Consider the following 19,665-nt stretch of genomic DNA (forward strand, 5'->3'; position numbering starts at 1 on the left):
AATATGGTGGCAGATGCATATTTTGTCAAAAACTATGAAAAATCACAGTAATATGGAATCAAAAAAAGAAAATAATAATTCACTAGCAACCAAACCCAAAGGCATGGAATATTGTGGTCTAATAAAGAATTCAAAATAGCTATTATGAAGAGAGTCAACAAGCTACAAGAAAACTCAGAAAGGCAATTCAATGAACTAAGGAATAAAATTAATGAACAGAAGGAGTTCTTTACCAAAGAGATTGAAATTAAAAAAAAAAACAGACAAATTCTGGAGATGAAGAATTCAATGAATCAGCTGAAGAATGCATTAGAGAGCTTAGGAAATAGGGCAGATCAGATTGAAGAAAGAATTAGCAACCTGGAGGCTGGTAATTTAGAAATGACTCAGAAGAAGAACAAGAACTAAGATTTTTAAAAAGTAAGGAAACCCTATGAGAGCTATCAGATATGATGAGAAAAACAAATATAAGAATAATTGATCTACCAGAAGGAGAACAGAGGAAGAAGGGGGCAGAGAGTGTATTTAGAGAAATAATAGCTGAGAACTTTCCAAACCTGGGAAAGGAATTAAACATACAACTCCAAGAAGCTAGTAGAACACCCTATTATCTCAATGCAAAGACCTCCTCCAAGATACATTATAACGAAACTGTCAAAAATCAATGATAAATAAAGAATCCTAACGGCAGTCATGGAGAAAAAGAAAGTAACCTACAAAAGAACCCCCATTAGGCTATCAGTGGATTTCTCAGCAGAAACTCTACTGGCCAGGAAAGAGTGGAATGACATATTCAAAGTGATCAAAGATAAAAGTTGCTAGCCAAGAATACTTTATTTGGCAAAGTTATCCTTCAGGTATGGAGAAGAGATAAAGGCTTTCCCAGACAAACAAAAACTGAGGGAGTTCACTGCCACTGGACCTGCTTTGCAAAAAAAATGCTGACAGGAGTTCTTCAAGCTGAAATGAAAAGATGCTAATTATTGACATAAAAGCAAATGAAAGTACACAATACTGTAGCAAAGGTGAAAAATAAACGTTCAGAATTAGAAAACTGTAACTCTATGTTAGAATGGTGTGTTAACCACTTAATTATAGTGTAAAGGCTTAAGGAAAAGAGCAAAAAATAACTATAGCTGCTATGAATTCACGGCATAAAGAGAGTTAAATTGTGACTTCAAAAGTATAAAAGACCAGGAGTAGAAGGGTGGAAAATTTATAGGTGAATAAAGATAAGATGTAATCAGCATAAAAAGGACTTTTTTATCTATGAGATGTTTTATGTAAGTCACATGGTAACCACAAAACAAAGTCTAGACTCACAAAACATAAAAAAAGAGGAGACCAAGAAAATCAGTATGGAAAACTACCACTTTACAAAAGTAGAGAGAAACAGAAAGAAAGAGAAACAAAATAGCCAGAAGATAAATGATAAGATGGCAGTAGTATTTACATATCAATAATCACTCTAAATATAAATGGATTGAATTCACTAATCAAAAGGCACAGAGTGGCTAGATGGGTAAAACAATGAGGCCTAATTATATGCCACCTACAGGAAACTCATTTCAGTTCTAAGTCACATATAGGCTCAAAGCGAAGGGATGGAAGAGGACATTCCTTGCAAGTAGAAATCAGAAGAAAGCGGGCGTAGCCATACTTAAATCAGACAAAATAGACTTTGGGCCAAAAATGATAAGAGACAATGAAGATAATTATATAATGATAAAAGAGTAAATACATCAAGAATATATAACAATCATAAATATTTACACACCCAACATCAGAGCACCAAAATATATTAGGCAAATGCTAAGAAATCTAAAGGAGAAATAGACAACAATACAATAATAGTAGGGGACTTCAGTACCCCACTGTCAGCAATGGACAAATCATCCAGACAGAAAATCAACAAGGAAACATTGGCGTTGAACCATAGTCTAGAACAAATAGACTTAACAAACATATATAGAACACTCCATCCAACAGCAGCAGAATACACATTCTTCTCAAGTATACACAAAACATTTTCCAGGATAGATCATATGATAGGGCACAAAACAAATCTCAGCAAATTTAAGAATTGAAATCACACAAACTATATTTTCTGACCACAATGGTATGAAACTAGAAATCAACAACAAGAGGAAAGTTGGAAAATCTACAAATATGTGAAAACTGAATAATACATTTCAATATTATTGAGTCAAAAAAGAAATCAAAAGGGAAATAAAAATTATCTCAAAACACATGAAAATGGAAATACAACATATCAGATCTTATGGGATACAGCAAAAGCAGTTCTGAGAGGAAAGTTTATAGTAATAAATGCATATGTTAATAAATTAGATCTCAAATAAACCATCTAACTTTACACCTCAAGGAACTAGATAAAAAAGAACAAATTAAGCCAAAGTTAGCAGAAGGAAGGAAATAATAAAGTTCAGAGTAGAAATAAATAAAGACCTGAAAAGCAATAGAAAGGATCGACAAAACTAAAAGGTGGCTCTGTGAAAAGATAAACAAAAATGACAAATTTTTAGCCAGACTAAGAAAAAAAGAAGACAAGTAAATAAAATTAGAATTGAAAACAGATTACAACTGATAGTACAGAAATACATATGACCATAAAAGACTATTATGAACAATTATATGTCAAGAAATTAAATAACCTGGAAGAAATGGAAAAATTTCTAGAAACACAAAACCTACCAAGACTGAATCAGGAAGAAACAGAAAATCTGAACAGACAAATAATGAGCAAAGAGATTGAATCAGTAATCAAAAATCTCCCAGCACGGAAAACCCTAGGGCCAGACAGCTTCACTGGAAAATTCCACCAAACATTTAAAGAATTTACACTAATCTTCTCAAAGTCTTCCAAAAAATTATGGAAGAGGAAACATTTCCAAACTCATTCTGTGAGGCCAGCATTAGACTACCCTGATACCAAAGCCAGATAAGGACACCACAAGAAAAGAAAACTATAGACCAATATTCCTGATGAATATAGATGCAAAAATTCTCAACAAAATATTAGCAGACTAAATTCAAGAACATATTAAAAGGATTATACACCATGACCAAGTGGGATTTATCCCTGGGATGCAAAGATGTTTCAACATATACAAATCAACAAAAGTAATATATCACTTTAATAAAATGAAAGATTAAAAAATCAAATGATCATCTCAATAGATGCAGAAAAAGTATTTGGCAAAATACATTATAAATTGTATTTTATACATTAAATCCTTTCATTATAAAAGCCACAGCATATTGGGAATAGAAGCAATATACCACAACATAATTGAGGACATATATGACAAACCCACAGGTAAAATTATATAAAATGAAGAAAAATTGAAAGCTTTTCCTTTAAGGTCAGGAACAAGACAAAGATGCCTACTCTCACCACTTTTATTCAATATAGTACCAGGAGTTGTAGCAAGAGCAATTAGGAAAGACAAAGACATAAAATGTACCCAAATAAGGAAGCAAGAAGTAAAACTGTCACTATTTGCAGATGATATGATTCTGTAGCTAGAAACTCTGAAAAACTCAACCAAAAAGCTGTTGGAAGTAATGAATGATTTCAATACAGCTGCAGGATACAAAATCAATGTACAGAAATCAGTTGCATTTCTATACACTAAGGATGGAACATCTGAAAAAGAAATAAAGAAAACTTTCCCTTTCACAATAGCATCAAAAAGAACAAAATACTTAGGAATAAATTTAACTAGGTCATTAAAGATCTTTAAAATGAAAACTATAAGTCTTTGCTGAAAGAAATTGAACAAGATGCAAACAGATAGAAAGACATCCCATGTTCATAGATCAGAAGAATTAATATTGTTAAAATGTCTATCTATCCAAATCCATCTATAGGTTCAATGGAATCTACATCAAAATACCAATGGCGTTCTTCACAGAAATAGAAAAAAGTATCCTGAAATTTGTATAGAACCACAGAAGACCCTGAGTAGCCAAAGCAATCCTGATGAAAAAGAACAAAGCTGGAAGTATCACATTTCCTGATTTCAAACTATACAACAAAGTTATAGAAATAAAAACAGTATGCTACTGGCACAAAAATAGACACATAGACCAGTGAAACAGAATAGAGAGCCCAGAAATAAGCCTCTGCTTTTATGGTACACTAATATTTGACAAGGGAGCCAAGAGCACCCAATGGGGAAAGGATACTCTCTTCAACAAATGGTGCCGGAAAAATTGTATAAACACATGCAGAGCAATGAAATTGGACCCCTGTCTTACACCACCCACAAAAATTAACTTGCCATGGATCAAAGACTTAAATATAAGACCTGATACTATAAGACCCCTAGAAGAAAAAGTAGGGATGAGGCTCCTTGACATTGGTCTTGGCAATGACTTTTTGGATATGCCACCAAAAGCATGAACAACAAAAGCAAAAATCAACAAATGGGACTACATCAAACTGAAAAACTTTTGCATAGCAAAAGAAACAGTTAACAAAATGAAAAGACAACCTACAGAATGGGGAAAATTTTTGCAAACCATATATCGGATAAGTGGTTAATATTCAAAATATATAAAGAACTTATGGAACTCAGTAACAAAAAACCAATCTGATTAAAAAATGGGCAGTAGAACTAAATAGACGTTTTTCCAAAGAAGACATCTGAATGGCCAACAGGTACATGAAAACATGCTTAACATTACTAATCATCAAAAAAAATGCAAATTAAAACCACAATGAGGTATCACTTCATACCTGTTAGAATGGCTATCATCAAGAAGACAAGAAATAACAAGTGTTTGTGAGGATGTGAAGAAAAGGGAACCCTTGTACACAGCTCATGGGAATGTAAATTGGTGCAGTCATTATGGAAAATAGTATAGAGGCTCCTCAAAAAATTAAAAATAGAACTACCATATGATCCAGTAATTCCATTTCTGGGTATTTATCCAAAGAAAATGAAAACACTAACTCGAAAAGATATCTGCACTGTTATGTTCACTGCAGCATTATTCACACTAGCCAAGATATGGAAACAACCTAAGTGTCCATCAATAGGTGAATGGATAAAGAATGTGTGGTATATATACACAATGGAATATTATAAAGGAGGACATCCTGACATTTGTGACAACACTGGATGGACCTTGAGCACATTATGCTAAGTAGATAAGTTAAAGGAAGACAAGTGCTGTATGATATCACTTATATGTGGAAGTAAAAAAGCAAAACTAGTAAAAACAGAAAATAAAATGGTTACCAAAGGATGGGGGTTGTGGGAGAACAGGACAGATGTTGTTTAAGGGTGTAAACTTAAAATGAGTAGTTAATAAGCCCTAGAAATATAATGCACAATACAGTGAATATAGACAACCATGTTGTATTTTAATCATCAAACTTGCTAAGAGACTAGAACTTAATTGTTCCAGCTACTAAAAAGAAAAGATAATTACGTAACATGATAGAGGTGCTAATTATCACTACAGTGGCAATCATATTGCAAAATATGCATACATCAAGTTAACATGCTGTACACCTTGAATTTACAGAATGCTATATGTCAAGTATATTTCAAAAAAAGAAAAGAGAAAAGAAAATATAAAAGATAAGCCAAGAGAAATGAAGTAATCAGATTCAGGGGTAATAAAATGATAAATGACTACTGTGTTCTATCATAACATAATTTTTAAAGTATTAGAATAAGTACACACACGTTCACATTCACATATATAACCAATATTGATTCAGTGAAATGTTTATTGACCTATAAATATAGTGGAAGTAGAAACATTTTTCATTAAAGTAACCCCCTACAAAAGGTACCAAGCCTAGAAAATTTTACATAGTAAACTGATAATATGTTGCTAATTTGAACTTTTTCAGGGAGTTTAAAATGTTTAGCAGGTAAAGGAGGCACCTTTATAGCTTCTCATTCATTTCTTTGAATCTTTAAAAGCCAATGTTAGTTTCTTTTGGTGAATACTTGTGAATACAATGAACATATTCATTGTAGGAAATTTATAAAATATGGATAAACAAAAAGAAGAAAATGATAATGGTCCAAAAAGAATTATTCTTAATAAAATAATGTGTATCATTTCAGAGGTGTATGTGTGCTCATGCATGTATGTCTATGGATATATTTTCTACAGTATCGTATTTGGTCACTGAAGAATATTCAGGCATGTAGATATATAGATAAACTGTCTATTACCACTTGGATGAGGCATCTCAATCTCTAATTCCTCATGATACACTTTATACCTTTCTTAAAAACTTATATTCACTTTTAATAAGACATTTCTTCTATTAGCTATTTAAAACTGTGTTTGAAAACTATGCCAAACATTCAGATTTGTAACATTTTCCATGGTCATAAATATTGTTGCATTGAGTGTCTTTGGACCAAAATCAAGGAAAATTCCACGATTATTTTCTTGGGATAAATTCTGGGGAATTGCTAGGTCAAAGGGTATTTGCATTGAGGCTTTCATATATACTGCTAATTAGCGCTGCAGAAGTTTCTGTCCACTTTTATTGCCATCAACTCTGTATGTAACACTGATTCCTTCACAGCCTTAACCCTTCACCAATTTGCAATCAGTCATTCTTCCATGTTCCTCCAAGTTTTGAGGTTCACTTTACAATATCCATTGACAAGATGGATGGTCAGCTAATCAAGAACAAATGCAACTACGGCATGAGCCTGGAAGAATTTGAAGGAAGAATAAAGCACAGAATGACCAGAGACTTGGGGAAATTGCTAAGAATTATAAGAACTTTCATCATTCAGAGTGACAATAATAAGGAAGGAAGCAATACACATCCTGGGATTATAAGGTGCTATTATGAGGTGGCAGAGACAAATTTAATTTTCTTATGTCTTTTAAGTTTCGTCACTAGGAGAATGGTCTTTATACTGGAAAGAGTTTACTATCAAAAAAGGAAAGTAGGGCAATGGTATCTGAGTTCAGCTCCACAGTTTCAGATAAATTACCTCCTAAAATAGAGAAACACCAGAAGAAACATGCAGCACATTACTCTCATTTTCAAATATCTGAGAGACCACTCTGTGATAGATGGAATGGATTTCTTCCTTATGATTCCAGGGGCAAATACGGATCAAATGGAGGGAATTATGGGGGAAAATATTTCAACTCACTCTCACAAAGAGGTGCCTCTTTATCCCACGTGACATTATTGCCTGAGAGGAGACAAGCAGCAGACAGGGAGCCAATGAGTTGATACCTAGAAGCAAAGAATGAAAAATGATTATACCCTGCACATATTTCCCACTTAAGTCACCGTGAGAAAATAACATCACGTAGATGTTACAAATGACAAGACGGATTAAAACATGGGAGACCTCAAGAAAGAAATCTCATCTCCATCTGAAAATTAGTCCTTTATTTCTAAGGACAGGCTTAAATTCTTCCCTCTTTAATCCATCTTCATTTCTAGTACCTCACAACTCAATGTGATAATTCCCTTATTCATCAAGGGACATTTTTGTACTTGTCTTTTGGAATCCCCCCAGAGTTGTTTTATCCGTGTGTACTTCCATCCAGGAAATGATAAGCTCCTTGATCAGCAGAGAAGACGTCTTATTGAAATATGTACAGCCTCTACATGCTTCTCTGCAAGTTGTTTTCTTGGTTAACATCACATCATGGTTATGGTCATCCATCAGTTCATTGAATACAGGATCTAATTAAGTCTTTTTGATTGCTGCAAAATAGTTCCTAGTGTAGATACCCTACAATTTCTGCAGTGGTTGCACCATTTTATGTTTCCGCCAGCAATGAACAAGTGTTCCAGTTTCTCCAAATTCTCACCAATACTTTTTATTTTCAGTTTTTAATAATTATTATTAAAGCCATCCTAGGTGGTGTGAAGTGGGTTTGATTTGCATTTCCCTAATGACTAATAATGTTTAGCATCTTTTTATGTGTTTATTGGCCATTTGTATACAGTCTTCTCTGGTATCTGTGGGGGATTGGTTCCTGCTGACACAAAATCTGAGGATACTCAAGTCCCTTATATAAAATGGTGTAATATTTGCATATAACCTAATCTTTTCAAGATTGTTTGGCTATTTTTGGCCCCTTGAAATTTCATATGAATGTTAGGATACTTTTTCCATTTCTGCAAAAAGTACTGTTGGAATTTTTATGGGGATTTCTTGTATCTGTATATCACTTTGGGCAGTATTTTCATCTTAACAATATTAAGACTTCCAATCCATGAGTATGGATGTCTTTCCATTTATTAAGTCTTCTTTAATTCAGCAATGTTTTATAGTTTTCAGTGTATAAGTCTTGTGGGTTACCTTGGTTAAATTTGTGCCTATTTTTTATGACATTATAAATGGAATTCTTCTGTATCATTTTATTTTAGGAACCTGTCTTTTATCATGTAGTTAGAAGTTTCTATTGACTATATTTAAAAAGCATTGTCCTTCAAAAGGAAAATTTAAGCCATTCACATGTACTGTCATAACTGACAAGTTTGATCTTGCTTATAGTGTTCTCTCCCTTTTATTTATTTAACATCCAAGGGCTGGAACTCACCACTGTACCAGACCAAGTCCATTCTTGCTCTGCTCATGCTGTTTCCAGCAGGAGAGATAGAAAGTTCCCTTGCTCTTCCTTCTCTCACCCTGTTTGTTATAGGGACCAACTGGTTTTGCTCTTTTGACTGTCCTTGTGATTTTGAACTGACATACTTTGATTTTATACTAGGATGGAATGCCATTTTATCCTTATTTTTTATGTCAAGAATATGTATTATCTATTTACCCCCTATATAGAAGTTAAGCTTGGTTTTTTTCTTTACTCCGTCCCCAGCTTCCTAGTTGTAGTGATAAAATGCATTATTCAAGTTTATTGCTGTTCTTGTTCTTTTCATATTCCATGAGTTCTCTTTCAAGAATTAGTCCTGCCATTATATTTAGTTTCACATCCATATTTAAAATAACAATTTTGGTAACTTTCTTTACCTAGTTTTGTGCCTCATTACTATTTCTTTGATTTTTTCTTTAAAAAAATTTACTCATGGGTTTGTGGGAGTGATTCTTTTTTCAGGAAGTATATGTAATTGGTATATGTTTTGGGTTCTTGCTCATGTAAGGCTACATCTGTTCCTTGTAGATAAATGACAGCTTGGCTGAGTACAGAAATTTTATGGCACAATATTTTCTCTCAAAACACTAATTTCTGTTATTTATTGTGTGGAAGAGATATTTGATGCCAATATGAATTTCTTCTGTTTATTTTATCTCTGGATAGTTGCAGTATTTTTTTTTAATAGCTGTATTTCATAAATTTCCTCCTTGTAGGTTCAGGGCCTCTTTATCATTAATCTTGCGTTTGTTTTGTAAGCCTTTAAGATTCAATTTAGTCTCTTTCCTTCTGGTCTGGGAAACTATGTTCCATTATGTGCCAATTAACGCTTCATCTCTTTCTGCTTTCTTTTCTTTTTCTCAAACCTAAATGTGTGTGTGAATACATGTGTGTGCATAATTTCCAGTTTTGTCCTTGGTTAATTCTGCAGAATTTAATTCTGTTTTCTCATGATCTCTTTGGGTTGTTTTTTTTTTTTTTTTTCAGGATTCAATCTCCTGACTATTGTTGCTTTTTAGACTCACATTTGTGTTATACATATGTAAATTTTCCTGATATCAGATCATGAAATCTTACAAATGACTCTTATTGTTTCATAAATTCTGTGTAATGAACACATATGAGAGATTTCTAATATCCTGTTTTGAGTTTATTCCCTTGTTTATTGGAGTACACTGATTTGTGAAGGAATATTTTCTCTGATTTCTCAGATTGGTATTTTATTTTCAATTGCTGTATCTTCTCTTATATCTGGTGATGTTTTGGTTTGCTCATCACAGAGCTCTAGGCTTATTCACAATGGGAGGTGAGAAGGGATTGGTGAAGAGATTGTGCTGTTAAAATCTCCCAGGCTCAGACAAAGTAAGAAGAGGCAAATTTTGATTTATCCTAGTTTAAATTTGCTGGATCATAGGTACAATAGCTTGAGGAGCATAGGATGGGGCCAATGACCAATAGCAGTTTTTGCAGGAAGATTTAATATAGATACATTTTTTTTTCTCTGAATTGTTTGTGGCAACTGAAAATTAGGACACATTCTTTAATTGCTCCCTCCAAGTTGAGGCAGTGGCTTCCAGCATGGTCACTTGTCCCAAGGAAAAGCCAAGAGCAAGAACTCCATTAACATCCTCACTCTGTGCACTTTCATACTTACATTTCCCAGAGCTGCTGTTACATTTAAGATTTACCCTCCAGCCTCTGCTTCAGGGTCCTCCAACTCATCTATAGTACTTGCTGATCTCAGTTAAGGATGTTTGCGTGATTCAGCCACCATGTTTCCTTTGACTTATTTGGCAGCCTGGTCCTTTTTATCCAGTGAATATCTTACCAGGTTTCACATGTACCACCTTCAGCAGGAGCATGGTGCCTTCCACTGTTTATAATACAGGTACAGGTTGCTCATTCTTTTTTGCGTTCTTTTGGTGATATGCCTATGTTCAAGCTACCATTTCTTTCCAGAAGCCTATTACTTACTTTTGAAGTACAAGTGGCAGTAGTCCAGTAGTCTGCCTACCTAAGACTGGGACAGAGGTTGCTATTGCTTCTGGAACTCATATTCCAGAGATAGTGCTCCCAACTCACCCTTCATTACAAGAATAATTAACTGTTGATCCAAACTGGGTATCTGTGTTTATATGCACCATGCCATTGAAGGGTTCTGGAGGAGTTCCACATGATTTTCCTATGGGAAAGAAGCAAAATTTGGGACCAGGTATAGAGTTCAATTTACCTTTGTTTTTAAGATTCAGACTGGAGTGTAGCATACTGAACAGCCTATATACTTCAGATTGTTCCACATACTTGACCACTTTGAGGAAACTCACCGAACCTCAGAATGAAGCAGCTACTGGGCACTGCTTTTAAAAATACTACTGTGCATCTCCCAATAAAGGTCATTTATGGTTAAAGAATTGTTTTCTTATCCCATTAGCCTGAATCACAAGCCTCAAAATTTGGGACTTTCCCCCCATCTTAGTTAGCCAAGCACAGTTCACTGTGGCCAACATAACTTTCTTTTGTGCCCACTTTATTCATTTCATGGTTTTAGCCATCAAGGGTAACTTCCTGTGAAGGGAAAATTTCTCCCCAATTCCTTTTGTGAGAGCCATTCCCATGAAATGAATATCTTGTCGAGGTGCAGAAACTCCAGACAATAAGAAGAGATGACTGACAAGTCCACTTTCCATTAAATACCTTGGGCAAATGTAGATGTCTCACCTTGAAAATTTGAACAAATTCAATCAGATCCCACAGACACTTTGGCACACATGAATTAGCTCCCAGGATGGGGTTACTCACGTCTACAGATATCTTCAGCACTTGACCAGACCAAGTTTTCTAAGCAGGTGATAGAGAACATATTCTCAAAATACCCAGGGGAGCATTCATAATTCAAAGATGTCCCAATTGGAAACTCAGACTCATCAGTCAGGGTTGTAGGCTTGGCAAATGGAAACTGCTCTGGGGCTTTACAGTAACCTGGAGACCAAAACCACAGGAATTCCTAAGTGAGTAGAGAGACTTCTGCCCTACCTCCTCTTTCTCTCCAACTAAGCTGATAGATGGGATCACAGAAACAGAGACTTATGATAACAACAACAGATTTCCTTCCCCTTGAAGTTATCTTAGATAGTGTTTTCCAACAGCATCTACTCATTAGGAAATTTTTTACTACTTGGAAGACTCTTCGCCTTTCTGGCCTTTCTGCTCTTATTTTACCAAAGCAAGAGTTTTAGCTAATAGTTTCACATGTCAGGCCTGCCATCAGAGAACCTGTATCTAGAGTTAATCATTCATAGCCTCATTTATTGGTGCTAATGTACTCATGTATATCAAGACATATTTTACCATCTCTATTTATTCCTCTCTACCTTATTCTCAGGGTGCCCACCATAAGCTGCTTCTCTGGCACTAAATGACAGTCACCTCTTATAGTCGTTGAATGATGTCCCCCCAAAAGATACATCCGTCCAGAATCTCAGAATGGGGACTTATTTGGAATAAGGGTCTTTTCAGATATAGTTAAGGTAATGATCTCAAGATGAGGGCCCTAAATCCGATGACTGGTGGTATCTTTATAAAAGAAAAGAGAGAGGGATTTGAGACACAGAGACAAGGGGAAAAAGGCCATGTGAAGACAGAGGCAGGGATTGGAGTGATGTATCCACAAGCCAAGAAATTCCAGAAGCCACTAGAATCTAGAAGAGGCAAAGTAGAATTCTGCTCTAGAGCCATAGGAGGGAGTGTGGCTCTGCCAGCCCCCAGATCTGTGAGAGAATAAATCTGGTTTTTTAAGCCATCTAGCTTGTGGTAATTTGTTATGGCAGCCCTAGGAAACTGATAGACCATTCTTCTCTTTTTGATGCTAAGCCAGACATTTAAAGACAAAGACAAAACAGACTAAGCCATTAAGCAGCTTCCTCTAAGAAGCCATGTCTTCTTTATGAGAGGGTATATTGCCTGCTGCATATTTTGAGTCTGAACTCAACTATCTCCTCTTTGAAGGAGACTGCTTCTATTTGCTCATTCAATAAGCCTGTCCAGTGGCCTAGGCATCATCTGCCTTTAAAGAAATTTCACTGGATTCTGACATATACTACGGAGTTGGAGGGTGAAGGAGATTAAAGAAAGGTTAAATGCCTCTCATCATGTGCAGCCTTCTTTCTCAGGGCTCCCCTGTAGATGATGTAATATTCCAAGGCAGATGCCACATCCCCAGTCTAGTCCAGCTTCTGTTCTAGGGAAGGCCTAATGTCAGGCCTCAACAACTAGGCAAGCTTCTCCAGTCCTTAGGAAGAAATGACCACTTCCTTTTTGTACTCTTCTCCAGGAGCTGATCTTTTCTAGCTTCTTCTCACTTCCAAAGTGGAAGAGTTCATGGACAAAGATGAAGGTGGGACCCAGAGGCAAGCTGACAAATGGGCATACTTTGAGTCAAGGTCTTAAGCCACAAAGGCAGAGAGAGTCTTGTTGTTCACTTAGCCTATTCAGCAGAACAGTAGCTAAAGTCTTAACTAAATAATATCTATATTGCCAGTTTTAGTCTTTGCATGCCCATGAACGTGTGGCGAGTATATATCAGTTATCCTGATATTGGGTAGTGCTCACAGGCAGTTGTTTTCATGTCCTCTCCAATGAATACATTCTTCTTCCTTATTTCTACAATTTGTGCCTTACTGCCTTCCCTCCAACCCTGCCCTCCCTCTTCTTGCTCCACTCTCCTCACCACTCTACCAGCAAGAACTGTTATTAGCAACTTAACTATTCAAACACAGCTTGGCATTGCTGAAACCATCTATTTTAGCTATGGCATGTAATTTTTTTTCTTTCTTTTTTTTCTTTTTGTTTAAGATTGGCACCTGAGCTAACAACCATTGCCAATCTTTTTTTTTTTGCCCCTGCTTGTTCTCCTCCAATCCCCCCAATACATAGTTGTATATTATCAGTTGTCGGTCCTTCTAGTTGTGGCATGTGGGAGACTGCCTCAACATGGCCTGATGAGCAGTGCCATGTCCGCGCCCAGGATCCGAACCAGTGAAACCCTGGGCAGCCGAAGGTGGAGCACGCAAACTTAACCACTCAGCCATGGGGCCGGCCCCTATGGCATGTAATTTTGACACTACCACTTAAGAGAAAGTTAAATTCATAAGCAAACATAATAATCTTATAGAAATATGAAGGATCTGTTCCAGATGTTCTGAACACGTTTAGAGTATGTGGAAGTGGGTACTGACCAGCAGGACCAGAAAGTTCACAGCGAGGGGCAGGGCTGCTCCAAATCCCGTTCCCTTGACTATCACTCGTGCAGCGGATGGTGCGCTCCCCAATGAGGTTGAAGGTCATCCCTCTGTCTGGGTGGAGGTCACATGTGTAAGATATTTCTTTTCCATAGGGAATGTCTCCCAGAGAAGTTCCTGTGTGGTTCCCGTTAAGGATAGCTGGAGGATTTGGACAAAAGATTTCTAGAAGGAGACAAGAGCCATAAATTACATTAAAATTTTAATCTAAGGTGATTCTGCAATTATGGGATCCTGTGACTGTGTTACCAATTTAACAATACCTTTTTTCTCAGGGAGAGTATAAACTGCAAAATAAATATATTAGGCCTCTGCCAAGATGCAGCTAAATGAAATGACACCTAAATCAGCGTTTATTACAAAAGTCCAAAAGGGATGTAGGCATCCTGAACTCTTCAGAGAGTTTAAGACTTCTGGATAATTGAGAGTTTTTTCCTTTAAAATAATCAAAAATCTTCTTAACCACATTAACAAGAAAATCATCTATTAATTCAACAGGAATCTTTTGAGCACTTACTGTATCTCAAGTGCTATTTTAAGCACAAGATAGACAAGATCTTTTCACATTAGGGATCTTCATGCTACAGATATCTTTCAAAATATATTATTTATTTACTATTTGTCTATCAGTGATTTAATCTTTTCTTGATGACTTGACCCCACTATTCTCAAGACCAAAATGAATGGTTCCAGTAATGCTGTCACAATGAAATGAGACATCCTCTGTATTCCTGTACATGCTCCAAAAGGCTCAGGAATGCTATGACTTTTGAGATATTTATTGGTTTTTACAGGGTTTTTTTCCTTATTGAAGAAACACATTTCTTTCTTTGAGCGTTTCTATTTGGAGAAGCTCCTTTCTCCTTCTTATGTGATCTGTATTTGGGAAGAGGATACCGCAGCTTGAAAGAATTATGGATAAACTAATCAAAGGATGGATAGGTTAACCAATGTTTACATGCTAGAAAGTGATTTTAGGTATATCTTTGGGCTCATGAGAGTATTTTTCCTTTCTGTTTTTCATGCTTCTTAACTATATTCCAGGAAAATTAAGATTTTCAAATAGGGGCCGGCCTGGTGGCGCAGCGGTTAAGTGCGCACATTCCCCTTCTCAGTGGCCCGGGGTTCACTGGTTCGGATCCTGGGTGTGGACATGGCACGCTTGGCACGCCATGCTGTGGTAGGCATCCCACATATAAAGTAGAGGAAGATGGGCACGGATGTTAGCTCAGGGCCAGTCTTCCTCAGCAAAAAAGAGGAGCACTGGCAGTAGTTAGCTCAGGGCTAATCTTCCTCGCAAAAAAAAAAAATATTTTCAAATAGCTGTCTTCCAAATATGAAAGACATAATTATCGTTTCATTAAATAGATCAGTACAAGATGTCCAAATAATTTTAAAACAAAGTATTCATTTGAAAACAGTTCTATTATTAACGTGTTTTTCAATAGTTATGATCAGAAGATGAAGCAACATCCTGTTTGATTTAATGAAGAAATAAATGGACAGACCGGACATATTAGTAGTGTTTGTGTATCTAACATATTATGTTCCTGCTATATTAAAAACAAAAAATAGCTCCTTTAATCCATTTCTCTCTGCAGCTATAGTTCCATTTCTCTACTCCTTTACTCAGAACTCCTCGAAGATGCTGTTTGTGATCTCGCATTCTCCCGCCTGCATTCTCCCTTGAACTCATTCCAATCAGGCATTTGCCTCCACAACTCTACTGACACTGCTTTTGTCAAGGTAATTCATTATCTCCAAGTCATTAAACCCAACGATAATTTTCTGTCCTCATCTTGTTTGACCTCTCTGGTAAAATATGATGCAGTTTCTCAACTTCATCTCCTTAAAAGAATTTCTCCACTTGGCTTCCAGGATACCTCATCTTCCTGGTTTTCCTCTTAACACACTGGCTGCTGCCTCTTTCTCTTGTTTGCTGATTTTTTCTCATCTCTCTGAGTTCTTACTGTTGGATTTACAAGGCGTGGCCCATGCATCTTTCTCTGGCCATATTCACTCCCAAAGTGATCTCATTTCGTCTCTTTTTTAAACCCTATATCTAAACCATCAGCTAAACCTCTCATATCTACCCTTGGAATTTATACAGAATTTGGCCACCTCTCATCGCCTCCCCCATACTCTGCTGGGCGAACACCTCTGCTTAAATTTTTGCCATAGCCTCCGAGCTTATACCCTCAGCTATACCCCCAAGTTATCTTTGCTACACCTGCTTTTTGGGCCCTCAGCTGCTTTCTCAGTTGAGTGCTGATACCACTGTTACCTCATTTCCTAACAACACTGGCTGTCTCAGCCTCCCCAAGGGTGAGAGATGGGCTCCTGCACAGCCTCTGCTTTCCCACTGCAGTGGACGTCAAAGCAGCTCCCATGTTCAAGCCAACATGACTGGATACATGGCCACTCTGGCTCCTTCTACCACTTCTAGGCTTATATAGAGTACCATGCAGCACATCATGGTGACCACATAGTCTGACCAGAGGGATGAGATAATACAATGGAAGGCAGGGACTTAATACTCTTGGGATAAACAGGAGACAGGAAAGACAACAGCAGATAAATTGCTTATTCTTCCTCTTCCTAATGGTCAGTTCTGATTCCAGAAGGCCTCTCCAGAGATGTCCTATATAACCAAACAACCAGCTGTTTTTCTTGTGAAGTTTATGGCCACTTTAGCGACACAGTATCTTTTATTTATCATCTTTTCTTTCCTCCCTGCCTCCCTTTTTATTCTCCTTCACTCTTGCTGCTCTAGCTGTGTACCTTCCAATAGAACATTATAACCTAAGCTTTGCCTCTGGCCATTTTCCTTAGGGGAAATCTTAGGGGAATTTCAACCTAAGGTATACCCCTGTCAACTCAGTTATCTCTAGAGTAGGCAGAGTGAGATCAGTACAAATAAGTTATATCCTGTTATGTTTCTACTCGTAAATACTCCAATGGCTTTCCATCTCACTCAGAGTGGAAACCTAAGTTCTTACAGAATGTAGAGTTATTCCTTTTTTATCATCTCCAACTACTTCTAGTAGTAGGAAAGGATAGAAAAGTTGTAGTGTGACGACTATTACTTTTGACAGGAAAAAAAGGGAAAATTTGACAAGGCTTCAGGCCATAATTCTCTCCCACTATGAAGCATTTTGCCCCACTTATAGCATATAGTATGCTTGTAAATACTATAGGTTTGTACCCAAAACACATGATGCTCAGGTTTATTTCCCCAAAAAACATTCCTTGTAACTATTTCAACAAAGAAGTATTTCTATCAAAAACGAAGATAGAGCAGCAGACATTAGATAATTTCATGGGGCAAAATGCATTAAGAAAACAAAAAAAAACAAGGAGAAAGATGCAGACCTGAACAGATATTCCTTCTACTCACGTTCACACACAGGAACACTGTTATTCCAAAGGCTTTCCATTCCAACCAAGATACAGTAACTAGCAGAACTTCCCTTTAAATGGAACCTAAGGAATAAAAGCAGTAGTGACGGGGCGAGCACACCATTTCTCTCTTCCCTTCATTGACAGGTCTCAGCTTCTTTTCTTCTGCTAAAATACAATTTCATGCCTAAATTAAATCCCAGGTGAAAAAGCTTAGCTCATTAGGTGTCTCAGCTGATGGAAGCTCAGAAAGAAATGCATTTTGAAAGGTTTCAGCTTCCAGTGAGGGACAAAGTAATAACAACGGTCAAAGCTCAGTAATCAGAGAAGCCTGAACTGAAGAAGGAACAAAAAAACATAAACAGGCATTTCCCTGGTCTGGTCCCAGACCTTCAGGAAGTCATCCTTCCTTGACTGCTCTCTGACAGTCCCTTTTTTGTCATTAGGAGGAATTTGGTCCTCTAATGCAAAATGTAGCATTTTCCTCTCATAGTGGATCATGAGGAAAACAACTCCTGATTTAAGCTGGCAAGTCAGAGAACATGAGGAAAGATAACAGAGACTGTTCTTTTTGCCAATACATTTGGAGTGTTCCTGAATGGCACTTATGGCATATCTGGATTGTTGAAGGGTAAAGTGAAATTATCTAGGGAAAAGAAGGAAAGGTGAGAAGGGAGGATTCTTTGGAGGACAATCATCCTAAAACATCTGGTTTATTGTCAGACCAATGGCCTCCTGAAGGGCCTTCAGGTGACTGGAGTGACTGGTATTTGATGCCTGTCAAGGAATCCTCAGAATATATTGGGAACAACTGTTCTGTTGTCCATGCTTTTTACCTGCTAATGATGTTGGACTATAACACCAAGATCATTTAGATTCACATAGTTAATGACATTACTTGAAGCATAAACGTCAGTCTTCATCCTCCTTCAACACAGCTTAATACTAATTAGATGACATATAATTAGATTAAAAAATACTTCCACTTACTCTTCATGCCTATTCCAAATTCTGCTAGTGATCCCTTTAAAAGTTTCCTGAAACAATCCTTGCATGTTATTTATCATATAAATAACTTTCTTTTATATATCAAACCTTTTCTAACAAACTCTCTGTAATATTTATCTTTTAAGCATACAAATTACTATTTATCCATACACTTAATGTTCCACCTAATTAGTCAACATCTCGTTACATTTCTGCTGTTCAGGGTATTTACCTCTTTCCCTTTTTAAACATCTGTTCACAGTTCCGTCTGGTTTTCACCACACTTCCCAATCATTGTTTTAGACATTAGTCTGTTTTAGTACTTCTTTTCCATTAGGCAGCCCCCTTTTTGGATAAATACCCATTGCCCAGGCGGTCAGCATATCAGCATCCAGCACTGAGTCCTTGGTATCTGTTCCAGGTCATACTCACCCCTCATCACAAATGAAGGACACTTTTGCCCCAAGCTGGAAATTAAGTGGAAGGAGTATACGGCCATTAGGGAGCTGGTCTATGAAGTCAGCACATGATTTCACTAGGGAAAAAAGAAAAACGAGTAAGACTACCATATGAAGGACAAAGAGATTATTGATCTGCAAACCAGACAAGAGTGTAGGCACCTGCACATCTTGGGGCTTCTGGGCTCCAGTCTCCCTGGGGCGTACAGCGCAGAGAAGCAGCCCCTCTGAGATCATAGCCGGGCTCACAGCTGTAGAACACTTCCTGCCCAGGGGAGAATTCGTCCTTGTTGCTTGTGATGTGCCTACCATGGAGGATTTTTGGAGGTGGCTGACATACTGTGGAAAGAACAGGTCCAAAGTTCCTGTCAGTTATGGGGAAATATCTTTTGCTAAATCCTAACCCTTCCAAGAAGTCAGAGACTTCATTATTAAATGGGTTCGGGTATAACAAAGGAAGTCAAACGATACTCCAACCCACTCGTTTGACTGATGCGGAAGTTAAGAATAGGGAAGAGATGGAGCCAAAGGCCTTACAGGTAGAAAGAGGTATAGAACCCAGTTCTTCCCAGCACAAGGTCTAAAATACATTCATAAGTGTACCAGGCACAGGGGTTCCTTCTTCTAATGCTGGCTAATCAGTGTAGAGTTATTAGTATTGAGGGACCTCTCCACCCACATATTTTCTAGAAAGGCGATCCAATTTACAGCCTCAACTTTCAGGTAACGAGAAGATTGCCTGAACCTAAATCTTTAACAGATTTCGCCCCATCTCTTTTATTGCGCTCCTGCGACTGAAGTGTAGATAATGCATATTTATATCTCTTTGTCTGTTTGTCCTCCCAGCTGCTCTCTCCGTGGTTGCACAGGCTGATATGGGTTTGTGGAAGAACTGT

At 37.1% G+C, this 19,665-nt stretch overlaps 1 protein-coding gene across 1 annotated transcript in view; it reads right to left on the reverse strand.

Annotated features, from left to right (window-relative positions):
• Positions 1 to 19,665, reverse strand: part of LOC106842726 (complement receptor type 2-like) — a 143,879-nt gene that overhangs the window by 26,572 nt on the left and 97,642 nt on the right. Inside the window, exons 34-40 of the mRNA XM_044758450.2 lie at positions 18,932 to 19,108; positions 18,744 to 18,846; positions 17,323 to 17,408; positions 13,863 to 14,090; positions 11,428 to 11,607; positions 10,711 to 10,810; positions 7,170 to 7,255 (exon numbers count right to left, since the gene is read on the reverse strand). Coding sequence (XP_044614385.2) covers positions 7,170 to 7,255; positions 10,711 to 10,810; positions 11,428 to 11,607; positions 13,863 to 14,090; positions 17,323 to 17,408; positions 18,744 to 18,846; positions 18,932 to 19,108 — 960 coding nt within the window. The remainder of the gene's footprint in view (positions 1 to 7,169; positions 7,256 to 10,710; positions 10,811 to 11,427; positions 11,608 to 13,862; positions 14,091 to 17,322; positions 17,409 to 18,743; positions 18,847 to 18,931; positions 19,109 to 19,665) is intronic.

Source organism: Equus asinus, chromosome 25 (genome assembly GCF_041296235.1).
Source record: "Equus asinus isolate D_3611 breed Donkey chromosome 25, EquAss-T2T_v2, whole genome shotgun sequence".
Classification (NCBI taxonomy): domain Eukaryota; kingdom Metazoa; phylum Chordata; class Mammalia; order Perissodactyla; family Equidae; genus Equus; species Equus asinus.